This window comes from Mastigoproctus giganteus, chromosome 14, assembly GCF_048544385.1.
Source record: "Mastigoproctus giganteus isolate SK-2022 chromosome 14, ASM4854438v1, whole genome shotgun sequence".
Lineage (NCBI taxonomy): Eukaryota > Metazoa > Arthropoda > Arachnida > Uropygi > Thelyphonidae > Mastigoproctus > Mastigoproctus giganteus.
The window spans coordinates 16,226,689-16,252,926 of NC_143588.1; the positions used below are offsets into that span (position 1 = coordinate 16,226,689).

A 26,238-nucleotide genomic window follows, 5' to 3' on the forward strand; every position below is an offset into this window, starting at 1 on the left:
TTTCCATCGTCTAGCCCCTAGCGAAGGCTTTTAACAACACAGTTCAGACAGGCATTGTACCTGCAAGATTGGACACACACACACACGCGCACGCGCGCACGCACACTTTGTCACTCCTGTCCTGAAAAAGTCACAACCTAAGGATCATAAAATTTCAGAACCATTTCTGTTGATTGCTCGCTACTAAAGATTTTTGAAAAGGCCATCTGTCCTAAGCTAGTCGACTGCTGCTTCCCTCATAAGCCAAGGCTGCTTGAAAACACCAAACTCCTGGAAAGGCTGTTTAGAATCCAGAATGCCATCAGCAGCAAATCATTTTCTTTGATGTGAAGGCTTGTTATGTTTGTTTGTTATTTGGTTTTTAGGAGCATTAGCAACTAAGGCCATATTGCTCCGGGATATGCGGTGGTCATTCCCTGACCTTTCCGCATCCTCCGTATTTGGTGGTGACGGGCTCGAACCCCGGTCTAATCAAGAAGCGTGTGCTATGCACTGCTGCTCCTTCCCGCCTGGCTACGGAGGCGCAATGTGAAGGCAGCCTATGATAATACAGTAGAGTGCCGAAAATCTGAACGTCAATAACTCGAAACATCAATAATCTGAACGAGCCAGCAGTCACAGCCACTCCCAAATTAACGTAATGGATGCGTTCTGCGGAACTCTATGTAAGTCGGAATTTCCCCCATGCTTGCGCAGCACTCACAACTGTACTCATTGAATTGATTGAATCAAAAAAAGAAAAATTTGACAAACACGTGAGTAGAATTATTTATTTTATTTATTCAATTTTTTATCTCATGCGCAGGAAAAATTTAAAAAGCATGCAATTTAAAAAATTTCCAAATTATAAAATTACAAAAAAAAAAAAGGAGACAGGCATAATGTCAGTAAGTTTTACCTCTCAAGCATTGTTGCCAGAATTGACGTCTTCAGCTGATAAGTACACCGCAGTGGAGGTTGAGGGCTGTGGAGATTTAGAAGGGGTCCGCCGCTCAACTTTACAAAAGAACATATTAATGGATGACTGGACAGTGTTTTTTTCTTTTAATTGTAGATTTATTTGTAGCAAGCAAGCATATCATTCACCACTATTAACTTTTAAGAATTGTTAGCTGTCAGGATCCATCTTCTCAAACCTCACCATTGCCGATGCAATTTTATGAAAGGACATTGCTATCTCTCTCTGATGATGAAGCATCTCAGCTCCTCACTTGGTTCATCTTGAGCTTCATCAGCATTTTCTTCTTTCACAATCGCTGCCTGCAAGTCAATAAGTTCTTTGTTTGATAATTCCTTCTCTTCTTTCTCTAACTCGTCCACATCTTTGGCATCAACCTCCAACTGAAGTAGCTCTGGAACCTTTACAATCCTATCTGTAACCTCTTCATATGATTCATCTTTTTGAAATCCTTCGAAGCCTTTTACGTGCCGTGGGCATATTTTCTTCCATGCACCATTAAACAACTGTTAGTATTTCCGCCCAGGCCTTATTAATGTTTTAGATGCCATGGTAAATATTGTACAATTTCCAAGTCTCTTAACATAAAATTTTTCTCACCATCTACAGCAGACAATGCCTGTGCAAATGTTGTGCATAAATAGTATGCTTTTAAATTAGAAATAACACCGTGATCCATAGATTTTTGAATTGAATGAGTAAAGTCATGTTTGGCATTAGAAATATGACTCTTACATTCGAATTGAAATCATCTAGATATGTAGGATGTCCAGGAGCATTATCTAATAGAAGCAAAACCTTGTCGTTATCTTTACAATATTTTTCAACCACGGGAATGAAGCAGCATTTAAACCAATCCTCAAAGAGAGATATTTTTATCCATGCTCTTTGGTTCGATCGGAAATGCACGGGCAGGATGGCTTTATTCATGCCCTTGAATGCACGAAGATTTCCAGAATGGTACACAAACAGAGGTATTAATCTGTAATCTCCCACTGCATTAGCCCCAAGCAAGAGCATGGCCTTATCTTTTGAAGCCTTGAAACCTGGCATTGTCTTTTTCTCTTTGGCAATGTACAAGTATGTTCGATCGGGCATTTTTTACCAATACAGAACAATCTCGTCAATGTTAAAAATTTGCTGCGTTTAACAGCTGCCTTCATCAATAATTTTTTTCCAAAACATCACAAAATTTCTCTGCAACTGCAGAATCAGCACTGGTGACTTCATTGCATACTTTAATGTTTTGGAAACCAGCACGATGCTTGAACCTCTTAAATCACCCGTTGCTTACCACGAACTTGGCTTGGGGCTCACCATTCTTATCCTTAATATCTTTATAAATACTTGTTGCTTTTTCTTGAATGGCCATTGGACTCAGGGGCATTTGCTTCTGAATCTGATTGTCCATCCATATTATTAATAGCTGTTCCATCTTCGATATAGCATCCGAACGCTGTTTTGTGATCACTGTTGATGTTAAGTGCATTGTTCCTTTAACATGTTATTTTATACATGCGCTGTCCTTTAAAATAGTATTCACTGTTGAAGCAGTGAGACATAATTCCCTTGCAATTGATGACAAAATTTGTCCTGCTTCGTACTTCTTAATCATTTTCATCTTCATTTCTAAATCAATTTTGTTTCGTTTCCTGGCACTACCAGCACTTGCACTTTCTGTTGGTCCCTTTCCCTTCATCATTGTAATATGTAAATAGGAATGAAGAGAAGATTCTGAGAATTTGTTTTTTATATGATTGAAGATTTCAGTGAAGGGGAACACATTTCACCATAATAACGTAAAAATCCACACAATTGAAGTTATTGGGATTATCACAAATGCAATAAGATCGAGTTTACTACTCACTGATAATAAACAGATTTATTATCAGTGGGTAGTAAACCTTCCAGATAATAAAAAGATTTAATAATAATAATAATATGGAACAAGCAATGCCTATCCCAATCACCAAGTCAACCAGTGGCATGGTGCCAAAGAGCCTCCCATAAGAACATAGCAGCAATGGGCCCCCAAGAATACTTACATGGAACTCCAGAAAGTCACCATCCTGAACAGCTGTAGGATAGTAAGGAAGTTCCTCGACCAACAGTAATAATAATGATAACCAGACACAACCAACCATCCTATGCACTTGGTATTAGCCGGGTGGGTAAAATGCCTGTCTGGCAACCCAAAGGTTGCGGGTTTGATTCCCGCCTCGGACTTGGATCAAAGTACTGCAAAAACCTTGGGAGGTGCATTATGGCCACAGAAGCCTATGCGCCAACAACTACCAAAAAAAAAAAAAAAAAAAAAAAAAAAAACTTGGTACTAGTTCCTGTCATGGGGTAACAAAAAAATCCCATAAAGGAGAAAAAGGGTTTTTTTTATAATAATAATAACAACCTGTACACAGCTTACATCAACTACTGCAACACCTTTGACTCCATGTCTCATAGCTGGCTGATACAGACACTGAAGATCTACAAAGTCAATCTGATACTGACACATTTCCTAGAAGCAACCATAGTAAAATGAAGTACCACCATCAAGGTCAAGAACATCAAGACCAGGCCGATACCCATCAGAAGAGGAATCTTCCAGGAAGATGTCCCGAGCCCACTATGGTTCTGTCTAGCACTCAACCCACTGTCTACCCTGTTCAATAACAGCAAATGAGGATATACCCTAAAAGAAGGGAGGAAGAACCTGAACACCTTTCTCACCTGATGTAGATAGGTGACATCAAAAATGCTATGCCATAACTGAGAATCAACTCCAACAGTTACTCAAGATCGCTGAAGAGTTTAGCACTGACATCAGGATGCAATTTGGCTTAGATGCCGAGATGGATTACATCAAGGACATCTAGTCAGATAAAACTACCAGCTGAAGACCAGTAAAGAGATTAAAGCCATGACAGAGGGAAAGACATACAAATATCTGGGGATGATGCAGGCCCACCAGTTAGAACACAAGGTAATCAAGGCCCATCTGACTGAGCTATACCATCAGAGACTGAGAAGCCAGTCTCTGATGGCCAGTCTCTGATTTCAGCCAGTCTCTGAAAAAAGTAAAATTGTGTGAATGTTGAGTGAATGAAAGTTATTATTAATTGCATGTTCTATCTTAGCCTCTTTACTGGACAGACTGATGGCTATGCAGACCCTCAGGAGCCTCATGGTTATCCAAGCTGACAACCATGCTGTAGCTTTTCCTAGCTGGCATGCTGTGGGATGCTGACACTGGCTATTAGGGTAACCCCCAGGCCAGTGTGGGGCAGAGCTGCAAAAAGCACAATCCACCATAGGAATCTCTTTCCCTATGTTCTTTTATTCTTCCCACATGGGGTGGTTGAGTCTCCTTCCCCCTTGGTGGCCCTACTCCCTTTTGTGTGGTGGCTCACCCTACCACCCACTTTCAACTCCCCCCCCCCTCTGGGACAAGATGGGTGTCCATCCATCTAGTCCTGTACCAGGGGTCCCCTTATTGTCTCCCCTTTCAAATCAGGCGAGTGCCTCAACTATTCCCTCCCCCTCCCCGTTCACTGCTCCTTTTATCCCACCCTCTTCCTATCTCCCCATTATCTCCTTTACAATAATTTTTTTTTTTTTTTTGGGCTCTCCTTGGATGCCTAGGCTACACCCTGCCAGAGCTTTCTTCTCTCTTAATGTGTTCTGGCCTGCCTCCCCAGGGCGGTGATGGAAACTGGGGGTGTTAGTGGCTCTCCACAGGCCTCCGGGGCTAAGTGGCCAGAGGAACAACGCAATCCACACTAATACCTGTACACAGCTTACATCAATAAGACCAGAGAATATGCATAAGACCAGGGTGTGTGTTTGTACCAAACACACACCCTGGTCTTATGCAGAGTATTATATTCTACACAGTAAAAATACGGAGTTGGGGGAAACCCGGTGCCACCAGACAAAAAACACTATGTCACTACGATCGATATCTAATCAGGAAATAACCTGTGCATTTGTAGTGCATGGAATTCTCAAGGTGGAATAAATATCACAATGTAATTATTTACCTGCTTTTACATAGGTCACTTAGGAAAAGGCCTTTTGCATCGGGTTTCATAATGCATGAGGAATATTGTTGCATCCCAAAGAGCAGGACTAAAATATTTCACTGAAATATTTACAAAATACTAAATTACTGTATTTACAAATATACAATATTCATCAATATACAAAATACATTACAATGGAACATCAAATGTTCCATTAGACAGGGAAACATGTGCACAAGGTTAGTGAACATTATGGAGGCAGTTGTCAATAATTAATTGCACTTGCAGTGACGTAATTGCCTCGCCCTCTTCTCCCATTGGCTCGAATAAATATCACTAGGAGGAAAACCTTTTTAATGTATAGAGAGCTTGAATAACTATCACTAGGAGGAAAGCCTTTTTAATGTATAGAGAGATAAATGCTGATATAGACTGCTGGCACTGTTTCTGTAATAACCAAATAACTATTCACTAGATTATATTCATATAACATGTAATAAATTATATATTTTATATATATTTTAAACAAAATCTTAAAGCATAAATTAAAAGAATAGTACTTACAGTTACAGTAGCCAACAGACCCTCAGGTACATTGGCTACAATTATACCAATCAGGAAGATAACTGCATCAAGCCAATGGTAACCTTGAATGAAGGCTATAAAAAAAAAAGTAATTCCCAAAACCACTGCTACACCAGTGATGATATGGATGAAATGAGCAATCTCTCTTGCAATAGGTGTATCCCCCATTTCCAATCCTGAAGCCAAATTTGCTATACGTCCCATAATAGTACGGTCACCAGTATTGATTACAATCCCACGACCAGCACCTAAATCAGACATAGTAATAATATTTTCATTATGCAAACATAAAAATTTTCATAATAAGAAGCTTTCAAACATTATTATTACAATAGAATTTAATGAAATATGAGTCAATATAAAAAAACAACAAGTTACAGTACAATTCCAATAACCCAGCATCCACAGTACCAAGGCATTGCAGAGTAACACCAGTCTGTATTTTAAGAAAAGTTCTCTAATGTTTTACTGCTGATAAGTTATTTGAACTGCATTTTTAATGGAATTTTGACAGTTACTTGAAATTTGCTCTATTATGCCAGAATTTTTTACAAATAAAAAAAATTAAAATATTGGTGGAGGTGCTTCTGATTTATTCTGTATTTTTACAAATAGGTTATTTTCTGAACTCCATGAGTGTCTCATAATCAATACACATACATGTATTTAAAGCCAGTCCAAGTATCTCTTTCAGTTTGGTTAATAGATTCTTCAAGCAACTTGTGGATTTGAGGTTGAACAAAAATTCCTGCTTTGATTTTATTTTTATAAGCAAGCAACAGAAATTTCATGAAACATATTAAAATAATTTTCTTCTTTATTCAGGACTTGGACAAACTGTTTTCATGAACAGTGTGTCAGAGATTGTCTTGATGGTCACACTTTCTCATCTCAATTTTCACTTCTTGCTTGACTATCCTACTCGCACAGAAAGCAAGGCATTTTTGTGCAACCAAGTTGTTTCCTGGATAACTTTAAAATTTCAATACAATAGCCAACCATAATGCTTGTACTAATTTTTTTTACAAAAGAAGCTTAACATTTTCATAGTTTTCTTTTAAGCATCCAGAGTGGGCTACAGGAATGGATGCAAATGAAATAATGATGACGTATGTATCCAGTAAAATATATCTTTAATTATATCTTGGAGCTTTCGAGGCTGAATGTGCCTCTTTATCAACAAATAGAATGGAAACTTTAGATATAAAAATTATTTTAACAGACACAGAGTTGTGCATGCAGTGAGACGTGCGAGGGCATGAGGTAAGCCATTCAACCATTAAACTGGTGTTCATTGCTGCTACATTGTTGCAACATAATAGGATTCATAGCATCCCTATTGACAAAAAGAGTACTGCAATTTGGCCAAAAAAAATTACCCCTGCTGTTATAGGTCACACTAGACCTACAACAGCAGGGGCAATCCTGACAGCATACCACCTTGAGGTGGTATGCTGTCAGGATTACTGTTTACTGCTATGTTGCTACCATTCCTGAAAGGAAAGCCAAACTTCATAAGCTATGCTGATGATATCAAACTATGGACAACCATTCAGACACACGATCCCCAAATTATAACCCAGCTATCATTGTTACCTTTGGAATGAAGATAAATCCAACTAAATTCATTACAGTATTCTCTCTCTCTCTCTCTCTCTCTCTCTCTCTCTCTCTCTCTCTCTCTCTCTGAGGCAATACCAAACTGAGCTCTATCTATCTCTGGATGGTATCCCCATCTCCCTTAGCACACTGATTTAGGAGTTGTTTTTAACCAAAAACTCAAATTCAATAATCACCTTGATCTCATCACAGCAAGAATGCAGAAGCTGAAATGGAATGCAAAGTAGAGTCTGTTACATGTTGATGCCCTTTGCATAACAAAGACAGAAACCATCATTCACTGCTCTATTCTTTATGGGGATGGAGCTGTGAGGATCTGCTACCCCCGCTATTCTGAAGCATCTGTTTGCACAGTAATTTTGGCAGCATTCAAGCACTAGGAATTGAATGGACTGCATTTAAGCACTGGGACAGAGCTAGTCACAGCACCACCAATCTCACAACTGCAATCAGTATTTCCAAATTTGTAATGAGAATAAGAGACGTCAGGCAAACAACTACTGTAAAACTTCTTTCTGATATGACTGACATTCCCCACATGTAGGACTTTACCACTGGGGCCTCCTTCTGTGGCCTAAGGGCTGCCCCATAACTATGTCACAAAAAATTCCAACTGAACACCACAGACAGATTATCCTGACTCAGATGCTTAGCCTGGTCCAACAATTGCACTTTGATTTTGTGAGGTTCTCCAAAGAGCCAAGGTATTGAAAAAACATCCTCAGTGAACTCAACTAAGAAGCACATCCTGCTGAACTCTAATCCTTTTGACACCATTGTATTGATGCCCTTTGCTAATGGTAACTTTCCACCTCACTGGTAAAGAAAGTATAGGACTTTGAAGGCAAATATTACATGCTGTGTACATGTATATGTGTACTATCTGTAATTATGTAATACAATATGTAAATAGTTTGAGTAAATAGTAATGCAATGATTAGGCATCCTTACTATTATTCAACTTTATATTTTGTATTTTATGTTTGTTGGTTAATTATTTGTTAACCCTTGCCTATGATTATTCAGGCTGTAATGGGTACTACTGCCATGTTTCTTCTGTATAGTCTGTGCAAAGATAGAAACAAGCAGTAATAAGGATTTCACCTAATATTACAAATAAGTTAAATCTAGAATATGGAGGTTTTTTTTTTTTGGTAGTTATTGGCGCATTGGCTTTTGTGGCCATAATGCACCTCCCAAGGTTTTTGTAGTACTTTGATCCAAGCCCGAAATGGGATTCGAACCTGCGACCTTTGGGTTGCCAGGCAGGCACTTTACCCACCTGGCTAGCCTGGTCGGCAGAATATGGAGTAGGAGTACATCTAGGTCTGGCTTAGTGCATTTACAGAAAGAAAATTTATACCACATGCTATTTTCTTTTTTATCTCATGTATAAAGAAAGCAAAATTAACTATACCTTCTACACAATTTGTAGAAAAGAAGGCTAAATTTCTTGTTTCTAAAGGATTTTCATTAGTCATGTCTGCAGATCGGGACTGCGGTTCTGATTCTCCTGTCAAAGAAGAATTATCTACCTTGAAACCCTGTCCTAACGTCACCCTGATATCTGCTGGAATGCGATCACCACCTTTAACTTCAACAATATCTCCTGCAACAACACCTTCGGCGGGAATAGTGAGCTTCTGACCTTCACGAATAACGGTAGCATACTGAAATTAAAGTAAAAATAATACTTACCAAAATATAAAATATTTATATTATAAACCTTCACAAATTTTTACTAATATAAATTTTTGACAGTGACTATGATTTATAATTGAATTCTTACCTGTGGCACCATGTTTTTAAAAGATTCCATAATTTTAGAGCTTCTTGCTTCTTGGTAATAAGAGAAACAGCCTGTCACAATTACTACAACAGCTAATACAATGCCAAGATACAGCTAAAAAATAACAAAAACAATTTATTTTTCATTATCTTAAATCATAAGATTAGTTTAAGAAAAAATTCTAGTCAGATTCTAAAAGTTTCATTACATCTTATAAAAGAATAGGACCAGGGTATGTCTGCCAGGGGCAAAAGTTGATGTTGAGAGCAGATATAATCTGCTCTATGTTAACTTAAGGGCACAAAAGAGGACCCTTAAGGGCACGTTGGCACTAACATTAAGAGTAGGAGATCTGCAGACTTATTTAACAAGTACAGGTCAATACTGAAAACAAATCGCAAGTTAGGGTTAAATTTTTTTTCAAACTTGTCTGTCTACTTATTGGAAAAGATTTTGCAGCTCCAGCAAACGTTAAGTTTTTTGATAAATTTTTACCATTTTATTCACTTATCACATTAATTTCTTTTCTAGAAGTCACTTTATAGTCCTAATCATCCTCCTTAGTTTATTTTGAATTTAGAAAGAGATTCTGTAGGTTACTATTTAGTATAGGTAAAATCTTGCTGTTCGAATCTTGCTGCCGTTGTTGTAGTATATTAGATCAATACAGAATAGCATAATGATACATTATATCAAACTTGATAGCATAAGGTATAATGTAAAACTAAATAGCATAATATGCAGCACTGTATTAGGAAACTGTTAGCTTAGTACAGTATTGTCATTTATCAATTAAATATATTAATCTTATTAATTTTCATTGTTAATTAAATTGTATTTAAACAGAAATCATGGCCAGACTAGAGCAGGAAAGCAATTAGCACAAAGTAGCAGAAGTGCTGTGGCTCCGGGGAGACCCAAAGGGAATGATTCTCCAACACATCACAGTCTAAAAAAAAATGCGCAAAATGTGAAATGTTTGCAAATCTTTCTGGAACAGGACATGACCTTACCAAGGAGAATGTCTTTGTGTGTGTGTGTGTGTGTGTTTGCAGAGGGTGTCAAGAAATTAGGCACCAACTCAGCATTTGGATGGTCATCTATGAGAGTCTGAGGTCTAGGGTAGATGCCCTTGAAGGAATTAAAAAGGGGGTCCATCAAGAAGTCAGCTGCCCAACTCAACACCAGAGCTCACTCTTGTGCATCAGGCAGCAGGGCGGAAAACTTCAGAGCAGAATGCGCTAGTTCCACATAAGCTAGTTACTGTCGGTGACTCAATTGTCAGGGAAGCAGGAAATATATTGCAAAAAGGATAGGTGGAATAAGACCAGGGTATGTCTGCCAGGGACAAAAGTTGATGCCATTGTAGTGCAGCTATCATCTTTTAAGGGCACAAAAGGTGATACTGTTGTACACATGGGCACTAATGACATTAAGTATAGGAGATCTGCAGAATTACTTAACAAGTACAGGTCAATGTTGGAAAAAAGTTGTGAGTGAGTTAAGGTTAAATTTGAAAGAGTCTACAATTCTGCAGAAATGATAAGGAATATATGATTAGAGCCTTGTCAATCATTTCGGCTCAGGAGAGATTGTGCAAGGCTTATTGGGGCAGAGGTTTTCTCAGCATGGTTTGTGCTTGTTGCTTGTTAACAAGAGAGACTGCTTCTATTGGGATGGTAAACACTTAAACAGAAAGGGTGCAAGAATATTTGCTGATGCTATCGAGGCAGTGTTAGGTGGGTTGGAAAACTGTTAGCTTGGAGGGGGGTTCACAGATTAATAGATTAACAGTAACTGCAGGCAGAGATGGATGTGATTCTTATACTTCTTCTATTGGAATGAGCAGTAGCCTGGAAATCAAGTTGCTGGGGATTTCAAGAACTGGTGGGAGTCCTCACGAAACAAGTAAATACATGTGCTGTGTTAGGGTAACTAAGAATAAAAACAGGTGCATGTATACTTGCATGTACACCAATGTTAGGAGTATAGCAAATAAATTTGATGAATTTTGAGTGCTGGTCAAGACATCACAGGATATTGTTGGGATATCAGAGACATGAGGTCACCCAGATATAAGGAATGTAGAATTGGAATTTGAGGAGTATAATGTGTACAGAAAGGATAGACAAAGTAAGAAGGGATGATAGATTATGCTCTTAGTTAAAAAACACACAAAATCTAAGGCAGTACATCCAGCTGACATTGGCAGTGTAATGTTGAAACAAGCACTGGGAAAGGAAAAATGAGAGCGGAAAAAAGGAGCATGTTATAGACCTAATGACTCTGATGAGTATAATGAACTATACGGAGAAACAGAGTGGGCCAGTAAATCAGAATGTCTTATAATGGGAGATTTTAACTTCCCAAATATTGACTAGAACTTGTGGTCACTCACACACTAGCAAGATTTTTGTGGATTTACAGGATGGTTGTTTTCTACAGCAGCATGTTCGAGATACAACCAGAGAGTGCAATACTCTTGATCTGATTATCAGCAGTGATTGCATTATCATGCATTAAGAATTTGCAGATAAAGGAAACACTAGGTGGCAGTGATCACAGTGTACTCATGGGATTCACTTAAAGATGTAACTACATCAAGGGTAAAGGGAAGGGGTTTTGCTTTCATAAAGGAGACTAAAGTGGTCTCAGGCAGTTTTTAAATTCTATACTGTGGACCAACTAATGACGTTACCAACAGCAAATTCTAAATTGGAATCATTCAAGGAATTAATTTTGGAAGCTACGAGGCTTTACATAACAAATAAGAAATATTATTCAAGGTTTAGGCCTGAATGGATGTCAGATGAACTAATGAGACTCGTGGTATTGAAGAAAAATGCATCAGATGCATAAAAATTATCAGGTGACACAGAAGCCTATGGTAGATATAAGTTGGTCTGTAATCAAGTCACAAAGAAGGTTAGCCAAGTGAAAGCAGATTACAATAAATGTCTGGCAAAAGAGGCAAAAAAAAAAAAAAAAAGAGCAAAGAGTTCTTTTCTTTTCTTATGAAAACTGCAGAAGGAACGTGGGTGAATCAGATTGGTCCACTTGATATCAATATTAACCCCAGAGGCTCACATCTAGTAAATATGGGCTTGGTGCACCCAGGGTCCTAAGCTGGATATCATCATTCTTCTCTTTCTTGATAATTCCCTTCTGACTCTCGCTCTTCTCAGGGTAACTCGGAATTTTTTTTTGGCTGGTGCAGCATAAGCCTGGCTTCCTTGCCCTTGCACTATATGGCTAGTAATAATAATAATAATAATATCAGATTGGTTCTTGGTTCACTTGATAATAATTGTTCAACTGTTGATGATCCTGCTCAGGTAGCTGACAAACTGAATGAGTATTTTTTACATCTACATTTAGACATGAGGAGTTATTCAGAGAAGGAAATGGCAGAAGTTTTTCAAACTCTGGCAGGGAGCTAAATACTTTTGCAAGAACAAAGAGCAAAGTGGAGGAGAAATTGTTGAAGTTAAACATTAAAAAAAGGCACCAGGGTGGATGGGATCTATTCAGTTATATTGAAGTAGGAGGCAAAGAAAGTAAGGAAAGCTTTAGCCCTAATTATGAGAACATCCTTGGACTCAGGGAGATCCTATTGGACTGGAGATGTGCAAATGTATCTCCCATTTACAAAGGTGGATCAAAGGGGGACATGAGTAATTACAGACCTGTTAGTTTAATTTCTGTTCAGAGAAAATAATGGAGTCACTAGTTAAAAAAGCATTCCGGTTCACAAAATGGGATCAAAGGGACATGAGTAATTACAGACCTGTTAGTTTAACTTCTGTTCAGAGAAAATAACGGAGTCACTAGTTAAAGAAGCATTGCAGGATCATCTAGATAAGACACAGCTATAGTTCAGACACAGCACGGGTTTGTTAAGGGGAAGTCTTCTATACAGTGACGAATCGATTAGATACTGATGTGGTCACAAAGGCACTGAATGCAAAAAATAATTTTGATATCATACACCTGGATTTCAGAAGAGCTTTTGATAGTGCTACACAGGAAGCACTACAAATCAGAGCAGCATGGCAATAAAGGCAAGTTTCTGTTCTAAATAAAGGGATGGTTGAGAGGGAGAAGACAGAGAGCTGTATTCAATGGACACTGCTCTTCTGAAGTCCCCTCCCCCTCCCATCCCAAGTTTGGTACTGGGCCCATTATATTTGCAGAGAGAAAAAAAAGCAGGCAAGATGGTTAATGACATTCATCTGGGTGAGCTATTGCAACAAAATTTGATGGCGTCGATGGGCTGAAAAATTGCAGTTGAATTTTAGTTGAACACTGACAAATGCAAAGTACTACATATGGGTAGAAGTAACCCCAGAGAAATGTACCAACTGTGTGGGACTAAACTCAGGGTGGTGGTGAATGAAAAAGACCTTGGGGGTAATTGTGCAGTCAGATATGAAGTTTTCTGAGCAGTGCAGACAGGCTGCCAGTGCAAGTCCTTGCATCTTGTGAATGATATACAGGAATTTTGCTAGCAGTTATAAGAACGTGATTATCCATTTGTATAAGCCAATGGTCAAGCCACATCTTGAGTACTGCATACAGGTCTGCAGTACTCAAGATGTGGCTCGAGTACTGCATACAGGTCTGGAGGTCTCATTTTAGGAAGGATGTAGAGCTGCTGGAACAAGTACAGAGAAGAGCCACAAGATTGGACGTATGGCTTAAGAAAGGCTTAAGTCCTTCAAGAAAGGCTTAAGTCCAACAAAGAAAGGCTTAAGTCCTTCAAGTTGCAGCATCTGGAGACTAGGCACTTGTGTGGTGATCTGATTGAGGTGTATAAGGCCTTGAATGGCCTGAGCAGGCTCAATGCTGACGGGATACTTCCACTTGCTCAAATTAAGAACCCGAGGGGGCATAGATTCAAATTGAGGAAAGCCAGTTGTAGAATAGATGTGCAGAAATTTGTCTTTAGCTAGTCGGTGGTTGATTGCCAGAAAACACTTTCAATTGTCATTGTGGAAGTTGATAGCATAAATAAATTCAATGAAGTTCTGGCCAAACTTCTGGAGTGAATGGATGGGTGAAATGGGAAGGATTTTTTTTTCTTTTTTTGTGGCTGCTACTGTATTAGTTTTCTTTTTTACATCATATGGCTCGAATAATGCCAATGCTAAAGAAAATAATGATTAGTTCCAAAATGCTGCTATTTCAATATTTTCCCCATAAAATTTCTGTTATATTTTTTTATGTAACTTAAGTGACCCAGAGCAAAAATTAATTGCATAATTTAACATTATATGCTCCTGTCACATTGATCTCGATCGCATAGTATGTTCGAATTAATATTGATCAAGATCGGTGAGCAGTACCATACGTCCATTCAATAGGTCCTGGGGAGAACACTGCTATTTAGTATCATGTATTGTTAGTCTGATATCCTGGCCTAGAGCCAATATGTCAGAATATCATTTATTAAAGTTTTCTTCGTAACATTTTTAGTATGCAGCTCTTATTTATACACTTAATCCAATAATTCATATTCATATTTTATTTATCTTCATACACTTAATCCAATAATCCATATTCATATTTTATTTATCTTCATACACTTAATCCAATAATCCATATTCATACTTTATTTATCTTCATAACCCATATTCATAATTTAGTAAGCATTGCAACTCAATGCTTACTAAATATACAGATACAAAGCTTATACTCACAAGCATATACAGCTAAGAAACAGTTGAAGGAAGTAGTTCAGTCAGATCTTTGTTCCTCTGTGAAGAACATAAACAGTGTTGGATAAATTGGAACACCTCTTCTCTTGATTGCTGGAACAAGTTATCTTCACAGGTAGTTGAGGCTGACAGTTCGAATAAATTCAAAGGTCAACTAGATAGTTACCTATCTTTTTTTTTTGGCCTGTATAGCAAATGCCTGTGGCTTACTTGCACTATATAGCGAAAACTATTACTTGCTTAACAATGTCTTTTTTTGACTTTTTGTAATATACACACACATGATTTAACTTTATTATATAATGTTATTTTATTTCATCTAAGCTTATTTTTAACTTCATATGTAATTCCAATTAGGAATTACATATGAAGCTGCAATTTGCACAACAGAAAACAATTTTAATTTTTGAATAATGTTATCTAGAATACTATTGATCTCAATTATAAGGATGGCTCAAGGTCAACTGTTATTTTTTACAATGAACACATTGAAGACAAACGACTTCTTCCTTTGTTTTGAATTTCTATTTTCTCTTTCATTGACATGACCAAATGATATTCACTGGGGTTAAATCCAAACTATAAGGAGACATGAATTCCCAATCAAAGTTTGCCAATGTCAACGGTCAAGAAGTGGAATGATTACCTGTGAAAAATTCTGGTACCTTTAGCATTAGCAGTGGCATATGATGCAAGAAAGCAAGCTTATACAGCAAACATTTCCCATTCACCTCTTCATCAGCTCCAAAAGCAGTTCTTCCTTGGATTTATTTAAGCTATCAACTTCCACAATGACAGATGGAAGTAAGTTCCAGCAATCAACCACTCACTGGAAAAATGCAAATTTCTGCACATGTGTTCTGCTGATGTGCAGAGGAAACTGTCTTTCCTCAATTTCAATTAATGCCCCCTTGAATGCATAATCTGAGCAAGAGGAAGAATCCCATCAGCACTGAGTTTGCTCAAACCATTTAAAGCTTTAAACACCTCAATCAGATCACCTTGTATGTGCCTAGATTCCATATGCTGCATTTTGCAGAACTCAAGCTTTTCTTGGTAAGAGCACCCCTTGATTAACTTCACCAATCCTTTTTCCAGCAGCTCTACATCCTTCCTAAAATGAGCCAGATCTGTCTGCAGTACTCAACGTGCAGCCTGACCACTGCCTTACAAAAGGATAATCAACTCATTATTCCTGCTAGCAAAGTTCCTGTATATCATTGACAAGGCCCCATGATCTGCTCTGGCAGCATATCTGCACTGCTCTAAAAACTTTATATCTGATGGCGCAATTACCTCCAGATCTTTTTTTCATTCTCCACTACCCTGAGTGTAGTAGAGCACAGTTGGTACATTACTCTTGGGTTACTGCTAGCCATATGCACTACTTTACATTTGCCAATGTTAAACTTCAGATGCCAACTCTCAGTCCAACTGTTCAACTTTTCTAGATCCTGTTGCAGCTGCATACCGTTGTTACTGTCAGTAACAACCCTGTTAACCTTTGTATCATCTGCAAGCATGGATATTAAGCCTGTTATACCTTCATCAATATCACTGATTAACAGAGAAAACAATGATCCCAACGCTGAACTCTGGGGGGGGGGGTCCACTAATTAACATTAATTTTAGTGCACAAAGAGTCCTTTGATTACCACTCTCTGTCTTCTACTGCTCAACTATCCTTTTATCCATACCAGCAACTTTTGCTTAATGCCATACTGCTACAATTCGTACAGCAGCCTTCTGTGTGCAACAGTATCAAAAGCTTTCCTGAAATCCAAGTATATGTATAGGATATCAAAATTATTTTTTGCATCCAGTTCCTTTGTGACCACATTGTACTATCCAATCAAATTAGTCAGGCAAGATTTCCCCTTAACAAACCCCATGCTATGTCTGAACTACAGCTGCAGTCTTGTGTAGATGATCCTGCATTGCTTCTTTAACCAGTGACTCCATTACTGTCCCCGGAACAGAAGTTAAACTGACAGGTCTGTAATTACTCGTGTCACCCTTTGATACCCTTTGTGAATTGGGAATACATTTGCATTTCTCCAGCCTGTTATGAGAGCATTCTTGGATTCAAGGATGCTCTCATAATTATGGCTAATGGTTTGCTTACTTCCTCTGCTACCTGCCTTAAAATAACTGGATAGATCCCAACCATTTTCTCCTCCACTTTGCTCTCAGTTATTACTCAATCATTTAACTCCTTGTTAGAGTTTGATATACTTCTGAAAATGTTTGTTTCCTGGCCATGTGCCTATACTGCTACACTGTTGCCTGCTTAATACATTAGACAAGTTGTTGTAAGCATAGCATGGTCAGTTATCTCAGTGCTGCTACCAATCACATGTATGTCTACTGCTCTCTGATATATTAGCATTAGTAGAGGCATTTGATGCAAGAAAGCAAGCTTATGCAGCATCAGCCAAAAAAAAAAAACCCACTTCACCCCTCTGTTCGTTCAAAATACCTGTCCAGCTGTGCCTTAAACTTATTTAGGCTATCAACCTCCACTACAAGGGATGGAAGTCTGTTCCACCAACCAACCACCCGCTGGCTAAAGGCAAATTTCCGCACGTCTATCCTACATTTGTCTTTCCTCAATTTGAATTTATGCCCTCTCAGGTGATTATTCTGAGCTAGAGGAAGAATCCCATCAGCATTGAGCATGCTCAACCATTCAAGGCTTTATACACCTCTATCAGATCACCTCACTGGTGCCTAGTCTCCAGACACTGTAATTTGCAAAACTTAAGCCTTTCTTCGTAAGAGCACCCCTTTGTTCCATTCACTAATCTTGTTGCCCTTCTCTGTACTCGTTCCAGCAGCTCTACATCCTTCTTGAAATGAGGCCTGTATACAGTACTCTAGGTGTGGCCTGACCATTGCCTTATACAAGGGAATAATCACCTCCTTATCCCTGCTGGAAAAAGTCCTGTATATCATTGACAATACTCCATGAGCTACTCTTGCAGCCCATCTGCACTGCTCAGAGAACTTCATATCTGCCTGCACAACCACCCCAAGTCCCTTTCATTCTCTACCACTGTCAGTGTAGTACCACAGAGTTGATACGTTGCTCTGGGGTTGCTGTTTCCCATGTGTAGTACTTTACATTTTTCATCTGCACTCCTCAAAAATAAATATTCTCAACCTTTCCAGATCCTGTTGCAGCAGCATAGTGTCAGTAGTGTCCTTGACAACCCTGCCAACCTTTGTATCGTCTGCAAACTTGGACATTAAGCTTGATATACCATCATCAATATCATTTATAAATACAGAAAACAATAATGGACCCAACACTGAGCCCTGAGGGACTCCACTAATAACATTAGTCCACGATGAGCAGCGTCCATTGATTACCACTCTGTCTTCTCCCCCTCAACCACCCCTTTATCCATAGCAGCAATTTGCCTCCAATGTCACACTGCTCCAATTTGTGTAGCAGTCTTCCATGTGCAACAGTATCAAAAGCCTTTCTAAGATCCAAGTATATAATATCAAAGCTATTCCCTGCATCCAGTTCTTTTGTGACTGCATCATAGTATCCAATCAAATTGGTCAGGCAAGACTTCCCCTTAACAAAGCCATGCTGTGTCCGAGCTATAACTGAAGTCTTGTCTAAATGATCCTGCAGTGCTTCTTTAACCAGTGCCTCCATTAATTTTCCTGGAACAGACGTTAAGCTCACAGGTCTATAATTACTTGTGTCAGCCTTTGATCCTCCTTTGTGAGTTGGGGTCACATTTGCACATCTCCAGTCTGTGGGTACCTCCTCTGAGTCCAAGGAAACTCTCATAATTATGGCTAAGGGTTTGCTTACTTCCTTTGCTGCCTCCTTTAATATAACTGGAGAGATCCCATCCACCCCGGGTGCCTTTCTTGTGTTTATCTTCAACAGTTTCTCCTCCACTTTACTCCCAGTTATTTCAAGATTCTGGTCTCCACTTCCATACAGAATTCCTCACGTGCAAATGTTGATGCAAAATACTCATTCAGTTTGTCAGCTACCTGAGAATGGACCATCAACAGTCAAACCATCGATATCAAGTGGACCAATCTAATTCATCCCCCTACCTTCTATAGTTTACATAAGTAAAGAAGTCTATGCTGTTTTTCTTAGCATCCTTTGCCGATGATTTCTTGTAATATGCCTTCGCCTGCGTAACCTCCTTTGTGACTTCATTACAGACTATCTTATATCTACCATAGGCCTCTGTGTCACCTGATAATTTATATGTATCCCATGCATGTTTCTCTGTCACGAGTCTCATTACTTCATCTGACCTCCATTTAGACGTAAATTTTGAACAGTATTTCTTAGATGGTATCTTATATCTACCATAGGCTTCTGTGTCACCTGATAATTTATATGTATCCCATGCATTTTTCTCTGTCACGAGTCTCATTACTTCATCTGACCTCCATTTAGACGTCAATTTTGAACAGTATTTCTTAGTTGGTATGAAAAGTCTAGTAGCTTCCAAGATTACTTTCTTGAATGCTAACCATTTAGAATTTCATGTTGATAACATCATCAGTTGGTCTCACAGTAGGGAATTTAAAAACCATCTGAGACCACCATAGTCACCTTTATGAAAGTAAAATCCCTCCCCTTTACCCCCGATGGTATTTATATCTTTAAGTAAATCCCACATCAGTACACTGTGATCACTGCCACCTTTTCTTGTTAACTGCTGTATGAATATCACTGAGTTGAAAGTTGCTGTAATACAAAGCATTAAATATTCCCATACAGTGACAGAAAACTGAAAATAATTAAACATTTTCGGCACCTTCAAAAAAAAAAAAAAAAAAAAAGTAAAAATTTGTAATTTAATATGGTTAGTACTCAGTTCAGAATATCTTTTATTATACTGAAACAATTTACTCTTCTTATTATTTGTTTCACTGAATATAAAATAGCCTATTACAAGATGTCCACCTAATCATAATTTGTTATATAGTTTTATATAATTTGTTATATAGTTATATTTAATATATAACAAATATATATTTGTTATATATTAAATAATGGACATTATTTAATGTACAATCCATAACAAATGGACTTTGCGAGGTGTTTCACCATACAGTAAGTCCCCGACTTGCGTAACTTCGGACTTGCATAAATTTTTTTTTTCTTTTTAAGGATTATAAAATTTAAAACAGTAAAAAAAAAAAAAAAAAAAAAAAAAAAAAGCAATCAATAATGATGAACACAGCATGCACAAATTGCACAAGTGAGATAAGCAGTAACAAGCTTAAAAAAACAGGAATGAGGAGAAGATTCCGAAAATTTGTTTTTTTATTACTGAAAATTTCAGTGAAGGGGGACATATTTAACCTTAATAACATAAAAACCCCCAGAATTCCGGCTATCGATATTCCAGCTATCGATTCCAGCAAATGCAATAAGATTGAGTTTACTACCCGTTTATAATGAATTTTAGCATTTAGCATTAGCAGAGGCATTTGATGCAAGAAAGCAAGCTTATGCAGCATCAGCCAAAAAAAAAAAAAAAACCCACTTCCACTTCACCCCTCTGTTCGTTAAAAATACCTGTCCAGCTGAGCCTTAAACTTATTTAGGCTATCAACCTCCACCACAAGGGATGGAAGTCTGTTCCACCAACCAACCACCCGCTGGCTAAAGGCAAATTTCCGCACGTCTATCCTACATCTGTCTTTCCTCAGTTTGAATTTATGCCCTCTCAGGTGATTTTTCTGAGCTAGAGGAAGAATCCCATCAGCATTGAGCATGCTTAAACCATTCAAGGCTTTATACACCTCTATCAGATCACCTCGCTGGTGATCTGATAGAGGAATTGCACTAACAGAAAAGCCCAATAAACCAGAAACTGCAAATTGTCTTTATAGTTTTATAGTAATGACCTCCAGAAATGTGCTTTAGTAAAATCTGAGCTTGTGGAAGGTGACAGTAGTGTGTTTCTGCCTTAACCCTATGAAGTTCTTTGCAGAAAATTTCATTTTGACCGTTATAATGGTGCCAGGACCGGGGTAGGTCTGCCGGGGACAAAGGTTGATGACATTGTAGGATGGATATCATCTTTTAATGGCACAAAAGGTGATATTGTTGTACACTTTGGCACTAATGACCTTAAGAGTAGGTGCCTCAGTAGCCAGGTGGGAAGGAGCAGCAGTGCATAGCACACGCTTCTTGATTAGACCGGGGTTCGAGCCCGTCACCACCAAATACGGAGGATGCGGAAAGGTCAGGGAATGACCACCGCATATCCTGGAGCAATATGGCTTTAGTTGCTAATGCTCCTAAAAACCAAATAACAAACAAACAAAATCTTAAGAGTAGGAATTCTGCAGATTTATCTGCAATGCTGGAAAAAAGTTGCGAGTTAGAGTTAAATTTGAAATTGTTTGGAATTCTGCCTGGAATCGATAGGAGGGAGTACATGATGAGAGCCTTGTTAATCAGTTCGGCGCTGGAGAGACTGTGCAAGGCTCACAGGGTAGAATTTTTTTCAGTGTGGTCTGTGCTTGCATACAGGAGAGCCTGCTTCTACAGGGATGGGATACATTTATATAGAAAGGGTGCAAGAATATTTGCTGATGCTATCAAGGCAGTGCTAGGTTGGAAAACAGCTAGATTGGGGGGGGATTCACAGACTAAAAGTGATTCTTGTACTGCTTCTATTGTAATGAGCAACAGCCTAGCGAGTAAGTTGCTGGGGACTTCAAGAGCTGCTAGGAGTCATCATGGAACAAGTAAATACATGGGCTGTGTTAGGGTAACTAAGAGCAAGAACAAGTGCATGTATACTTGCATGTACACTAATGATAGACGTAGAGTAAATAAAATTGATGAATTTGAAGTGCTGATCAAGACATCAAAGGCAGATACTGTTGGGATATCAGAGGCATGGTGTCACACAGATATAAGCAGTGCAGAATTGGAATTTGGGAAGTACAATGTGTACAGAAAGGACAGACAGGACAGTAAGGGAGGAGGGTTATGCTGTTGGTTAAGAAACATAAAATATAAGGAAGTGCATCTAGTTGACATTGGTGGACAATGCAATGTTGAGTCAGAAGATTATGGTGTGACATAAGCACTGGGAAAGGGGAAATCGGAACAGGTGTGGGTTATAGGTCTAATGACTCTGATAAGTACAATGAACAGTTGTGCAGAAAAAATAGAATGAGCCAGTAAATCAGAATGCCTTGTAACAGGGGATTTTAACTTTCCAGATATTGACTGGAACTTGTGGATTGGTCACTTGTACGCTAGCAAGCCTTTTGTGGATTTATTGGAGGATTGTTGTCTACAGCAACATGTTCGAGGGGCAACCAGAGGAAGTAATACACTTGATCTGATTATCAGCAGTGATTATTCATGCATTAAGAATTTGCGGATAAAGGAACCACTAGATGACAGTGATCACAGTGTACTGATGTGGAATTTATTAATGATGTAACTACCATCAAGGGTAAAGGGAAGGGTTTTTATTTTCATTAAGGTGACTACAGTGGTCTCAGACAATTTTTAAATTCTATACAGTGGGATCAACTGATGATGTTACTAATGGTGAATTCTAAATGGGAAGCCTTTAAGGGACTTAATCTGGGAGGCTACTAGGCTTTTCATACCAACTAAGAAATACTGGTCCAGGTTCAGGCCTAAATGGATATCAGATGAATTAATGTGGCTCGGGGCAGAAAAGAAAAATACATGGGATGCATATAAATTATCAGGCAACACAGAAGCTTACGGCAAGATATAAACTAGTCTGTAATCAAGTCACAAAGGAGGTTAGGCAGGCAAAGGCAGATTATGAGAAATCTTTGGCAAAGGGTGCAAAGAAAAACAGCAAAGAGTTCTTTACTTATATAAACACTAGAAGGAAGGGAATGAATCAGACTGGTCCATTTAATATAGATGGTTCAACTACTGATGATCCTGCTCAAGTAGCTGATAAACTGAATGAGTATTTTGCATCTACATTCACATGAGGAGTTATTCAAGGAGGGGAATGCCAGACGTTTATCAAACTGCAACAGGGAGATAAGTGATTTTGTAATAACTGAGAGCAAAGTGAAGGAGAAATTGTTGAAGTTAAACATAAAAAAGGCACCTGGGACAGATGGAATCTATCCAGTTATAATGAAGGAGGCAGCAAGGGAAGTAAATTTAAGAATAATTTTATCATTAGGAAATACCCTTTATGGGTTTAAGTAACTATTCCAGAGTTTTTCAAAGGGTACGTGTGCACAATTGTTGAAGTTAAACATAAGAAAGGCACGTGGGGGTGGATGGAATCTATCCAGTTATATTAAAGGAGATGACAAATGAAGTAAGAAAATCATTAGCCATAATTATGAGAGCATCCTTAGAGTCAGGGGAGGTCCTCGTGGACTGAAGTTACGAAAACGTATCCCCAATTCACGAAGGGTGTTCAAAGGGTGACACAAATATTTACAGACCTGTTAGTTTAACTTCTGTTCTGGGGAAAATAATGGAGTAACTAGTTAAAGAGGTGATACAGGATCACTTAGACAAGACAGCAGTAATAGTTCAGACACAGCATGGGTTCGTTAGGGAGAAGTCTTGTCTGATCAATTTGATTGAATACTACAACGTGATCACAAAGGAACATGATGCAAAATATAATTTTGATATCATATACTTCGATTTCAGGAAAGCTTTTGATACTGTTGCACATGTAAGACTGCTGTACAAATTGGAGCGGTATGGCATTAAGGGAAAGTTACTGCAATGGATAAAGGGATGGTTGAATGGGAGATGGCAGAGAGTGGTAATAAATGTGACCCCAATTCACAAAGCAGGATCAAAGGGCGACACAAGTAATTGTTTTGTTTGTTTTTAGTTAGTTGTTGGCACATCGGCTTCTGTGGCCATAATGCACTTCCCAAAGTTTTTGCAGTATTCTGATCCAAGCCAGAGGCGGGATTCGAACCCGTGACCTTTGGGTTGCCAGGCAGGAACTTTACCCACCCGGCTAGCCTGGTCGGCGCGACACAAGGAATTATGGACCTGTGAGTTTAACTTCTGTTCCAGGAAAATTAATGGAGGTACTGGTTAAACAAGCACTGCAGTATCATCTAGACAAGACTTCAGTTATAGCTTGGACGCAGCATGGTTTCATTAAGGGAAAGTCTTACCTGACCAATTTGATTGGATACTATGATATGTTCACAAAGGAACTCGATGCAGGGATTAACTTTGATATCATATATTTGGATCTTAGAAAGGCTTTTGATACTGTTGCACAGGGAAGACTGCTGAACAAATTGGAGCAGTGTGGCACTGGAGACAAATTGCTGCTATGGATAAAGGGATGGTTGAGTGGGAGAAGACAGAGAGTGGTAATCAATGGACACTGCTCATCGTGAACTAATGTTATTAGGGGAGTCCCTCAGGGTTCAGAGTTGGGTCCATTATTGTTTTCTGTATTTATAAATGATATTGATGATGGTATATCAAGCTTAATGTCCAAGTTTGCAGACAATATGAAGGTTCGCAGGGTTGTTAAGAACACTACTGACACTATGCTGCTGCAACAGGATCTGGGAAGGTTGAGCAGATGGGCTGAGAGGTGGCAACTGAAATTAACATTGACAAATGTAAAGAATTATATATATGGGAAACAATAACCCCAGCACAACATATAAACTCTGTGGTACTACACTGACAGTGGTAGAGAATGAAAAGGACCTGGGGGTAATTGTGCAGGCAGATATGAAGTTTTCTGAGCAGTGCAGATGGGCTGCAAGAGTAGCTCATGGTGTCTTGTCAATGATATATAAAGGAATTTTTCTAGCAGGGATAAGGAGGTGATTATTCCCTTGTATAAGGCAATGGTGAGGCCACACCTTCAGGTCTGGAGGCTCCATTTCAAGAAGGATGTATAATTTCCGGAACGAGTACAGAGAAGGGCGACAAGATTAGTGAATGGAACAAAGGGTTGCTCTTATGAAGAAAGGCTTAAGTTTTGCAGATTACAGTGTTTGGAGACTAGGCACCTGTGAGTTGATCTGATTGAGGTGTATAAAGCCTTGAATGGTCTGAGCATGCTCAATGCTGATGGGATTCTTCTTCTTGCTCAGAATAATCATCTGAGAGGGATAAATTCAAATTGAGGAAAGACAGATGTAGGATAGATGTGCGGAAGTTTGCCTTTAGCCAGCAGATAGTTGGTTGGTGGAACAGATTTCCATTCTTTGTTGTGGAAGTTGATAGCCTAAATAAATTTAAGGCTGAGCTGGACAGGTATTTGGAACGAAATATGAAATGGGAGCTTTTTTTTTTTTTTTTTTTTTGGCTGATGCTGCATAAGCTTGCTTTCTTGCATCATATGCCTCTACTAATGCTAATGGACATTGCTCTATGCGGACTAATGTTATTAGCGGAGACCCCAGGGTTCGGTGCTGGGCCCATTGTAGTTTTCGTATTTATCAATGATATCAATGAAGGTAATATCAGGTTTAATGTCCAAGTTTGCAGATGATACAAAGGTTGGCAGATTTGTTAATGACAATAAAGACAGTATGTTACTGCAACAGAATTTAAAAAATTTAGGCAGATGGGCTGAGAAGTGGCAACTGAAGTTTAACATTGACAAATGCAAAGTACTCCGTATTGGTAGCAGTAACCAAAGAGTAACGTACCAACTGTGCGGTACTACACTCAGGGATGTGGAGAATGAAAAAGACCAGGTTATGGTGCTGGTCCCATTGTAGTTTTGTGTATTTATGAATGATATCGATGAAGGTAATATCAGGCTTAATTAGCATTAGTAGAGGCATTTGATGCAAGAAAGCAAGCTTATGCAGCATCAGCCAAAAAAAAAGAAAAAAAAAAACCACTTCCACTTCACCCCTCTGTTCGTTCAAAATACCTGTCCAGCTGAGCCTTAAACTTATTTAGGCTATCAACCTCAACTACAAGGGATGGAAGTCTGTTCCACCAACCAACCACCCGCTGGCTAAAGGCAAATTTCCGCACGTCTATCCTACATCTGTCTTTCCTCAATTTGAATTTATGCCCTCTCAGGTGATTATTCTGAGCTAGAGGAAGAATCCCATCAGCATTGAGCATGCTCAAACCATTCAAGGCTTTATACAACTCTATCAGATCACCTCGCTGGTGCCTAGTCTCCAGACACTGTAATTTGCAACACTTAAGCCTTTCTTCGTAAGAGCACCCCTTTGTTCCATTCACTAATCTTGTTGCCCTTCTCTGTACTCGTTCCAGCAGCTCTACATCCTTCTTGAAATGAGGCCTCCAGACCTGTATACAGTACTCTAGTTGTGGTCTGACCAAACTAATGTCCAAGTTTGCAGATGATACAAAGGTTGGCAGATTTGTTAATGACAATAAAGACAGTATGTTACTGTAACTGCATTTAAAAAATTTAGGCAGATTGGCTGAGAAGTGGCAACTGAAATTTAACATTGACAAATGCAAAGTACTCCATACTCCATATGGGTAGCAGTAACCAAAGAGTAATGTACCAACTGTGCGGTACTACACTCAGGGAGGTG

At 38.7% G+C, this 26,238-nt stretch overlaps 1 protein-coding gene across 2 annotated transcripts in view; it reads right to left on the reverse strand.

Moving 5' to 3' along the window:
• Positions 1 to 26,238, reverse strand: part of LOC150074993 (sodium/potassium-transporting ATPase subunit alpha-like) — a 632,142-nt gene that overhangs the window by 385,250 nt on the left and 220,654 nt on the right. For both annotated transcript variants that reach the window (XM_090388637.1, XM_090388636.1), the window contains exons 5-7: positions 8,972 to 9,085; positions 8,600 to 8,852; positions 5,542 to 5,810 (exon numbers count right to left, since the gene is read on the reverse strand). In XM_090388637.1, the coding sequence (XP_090244763.1) occupies positions 5,542 to 5,810; positions 8,600 to 8,852; positions 8,972 to 9,085 (636 nt within the window). The remainder of the gene's footprint in view (positions 1 to 5,541; positions 5,811 to 8,599; positions 8,853 to 8,971; positions 9,086 to 26,238) is intronic.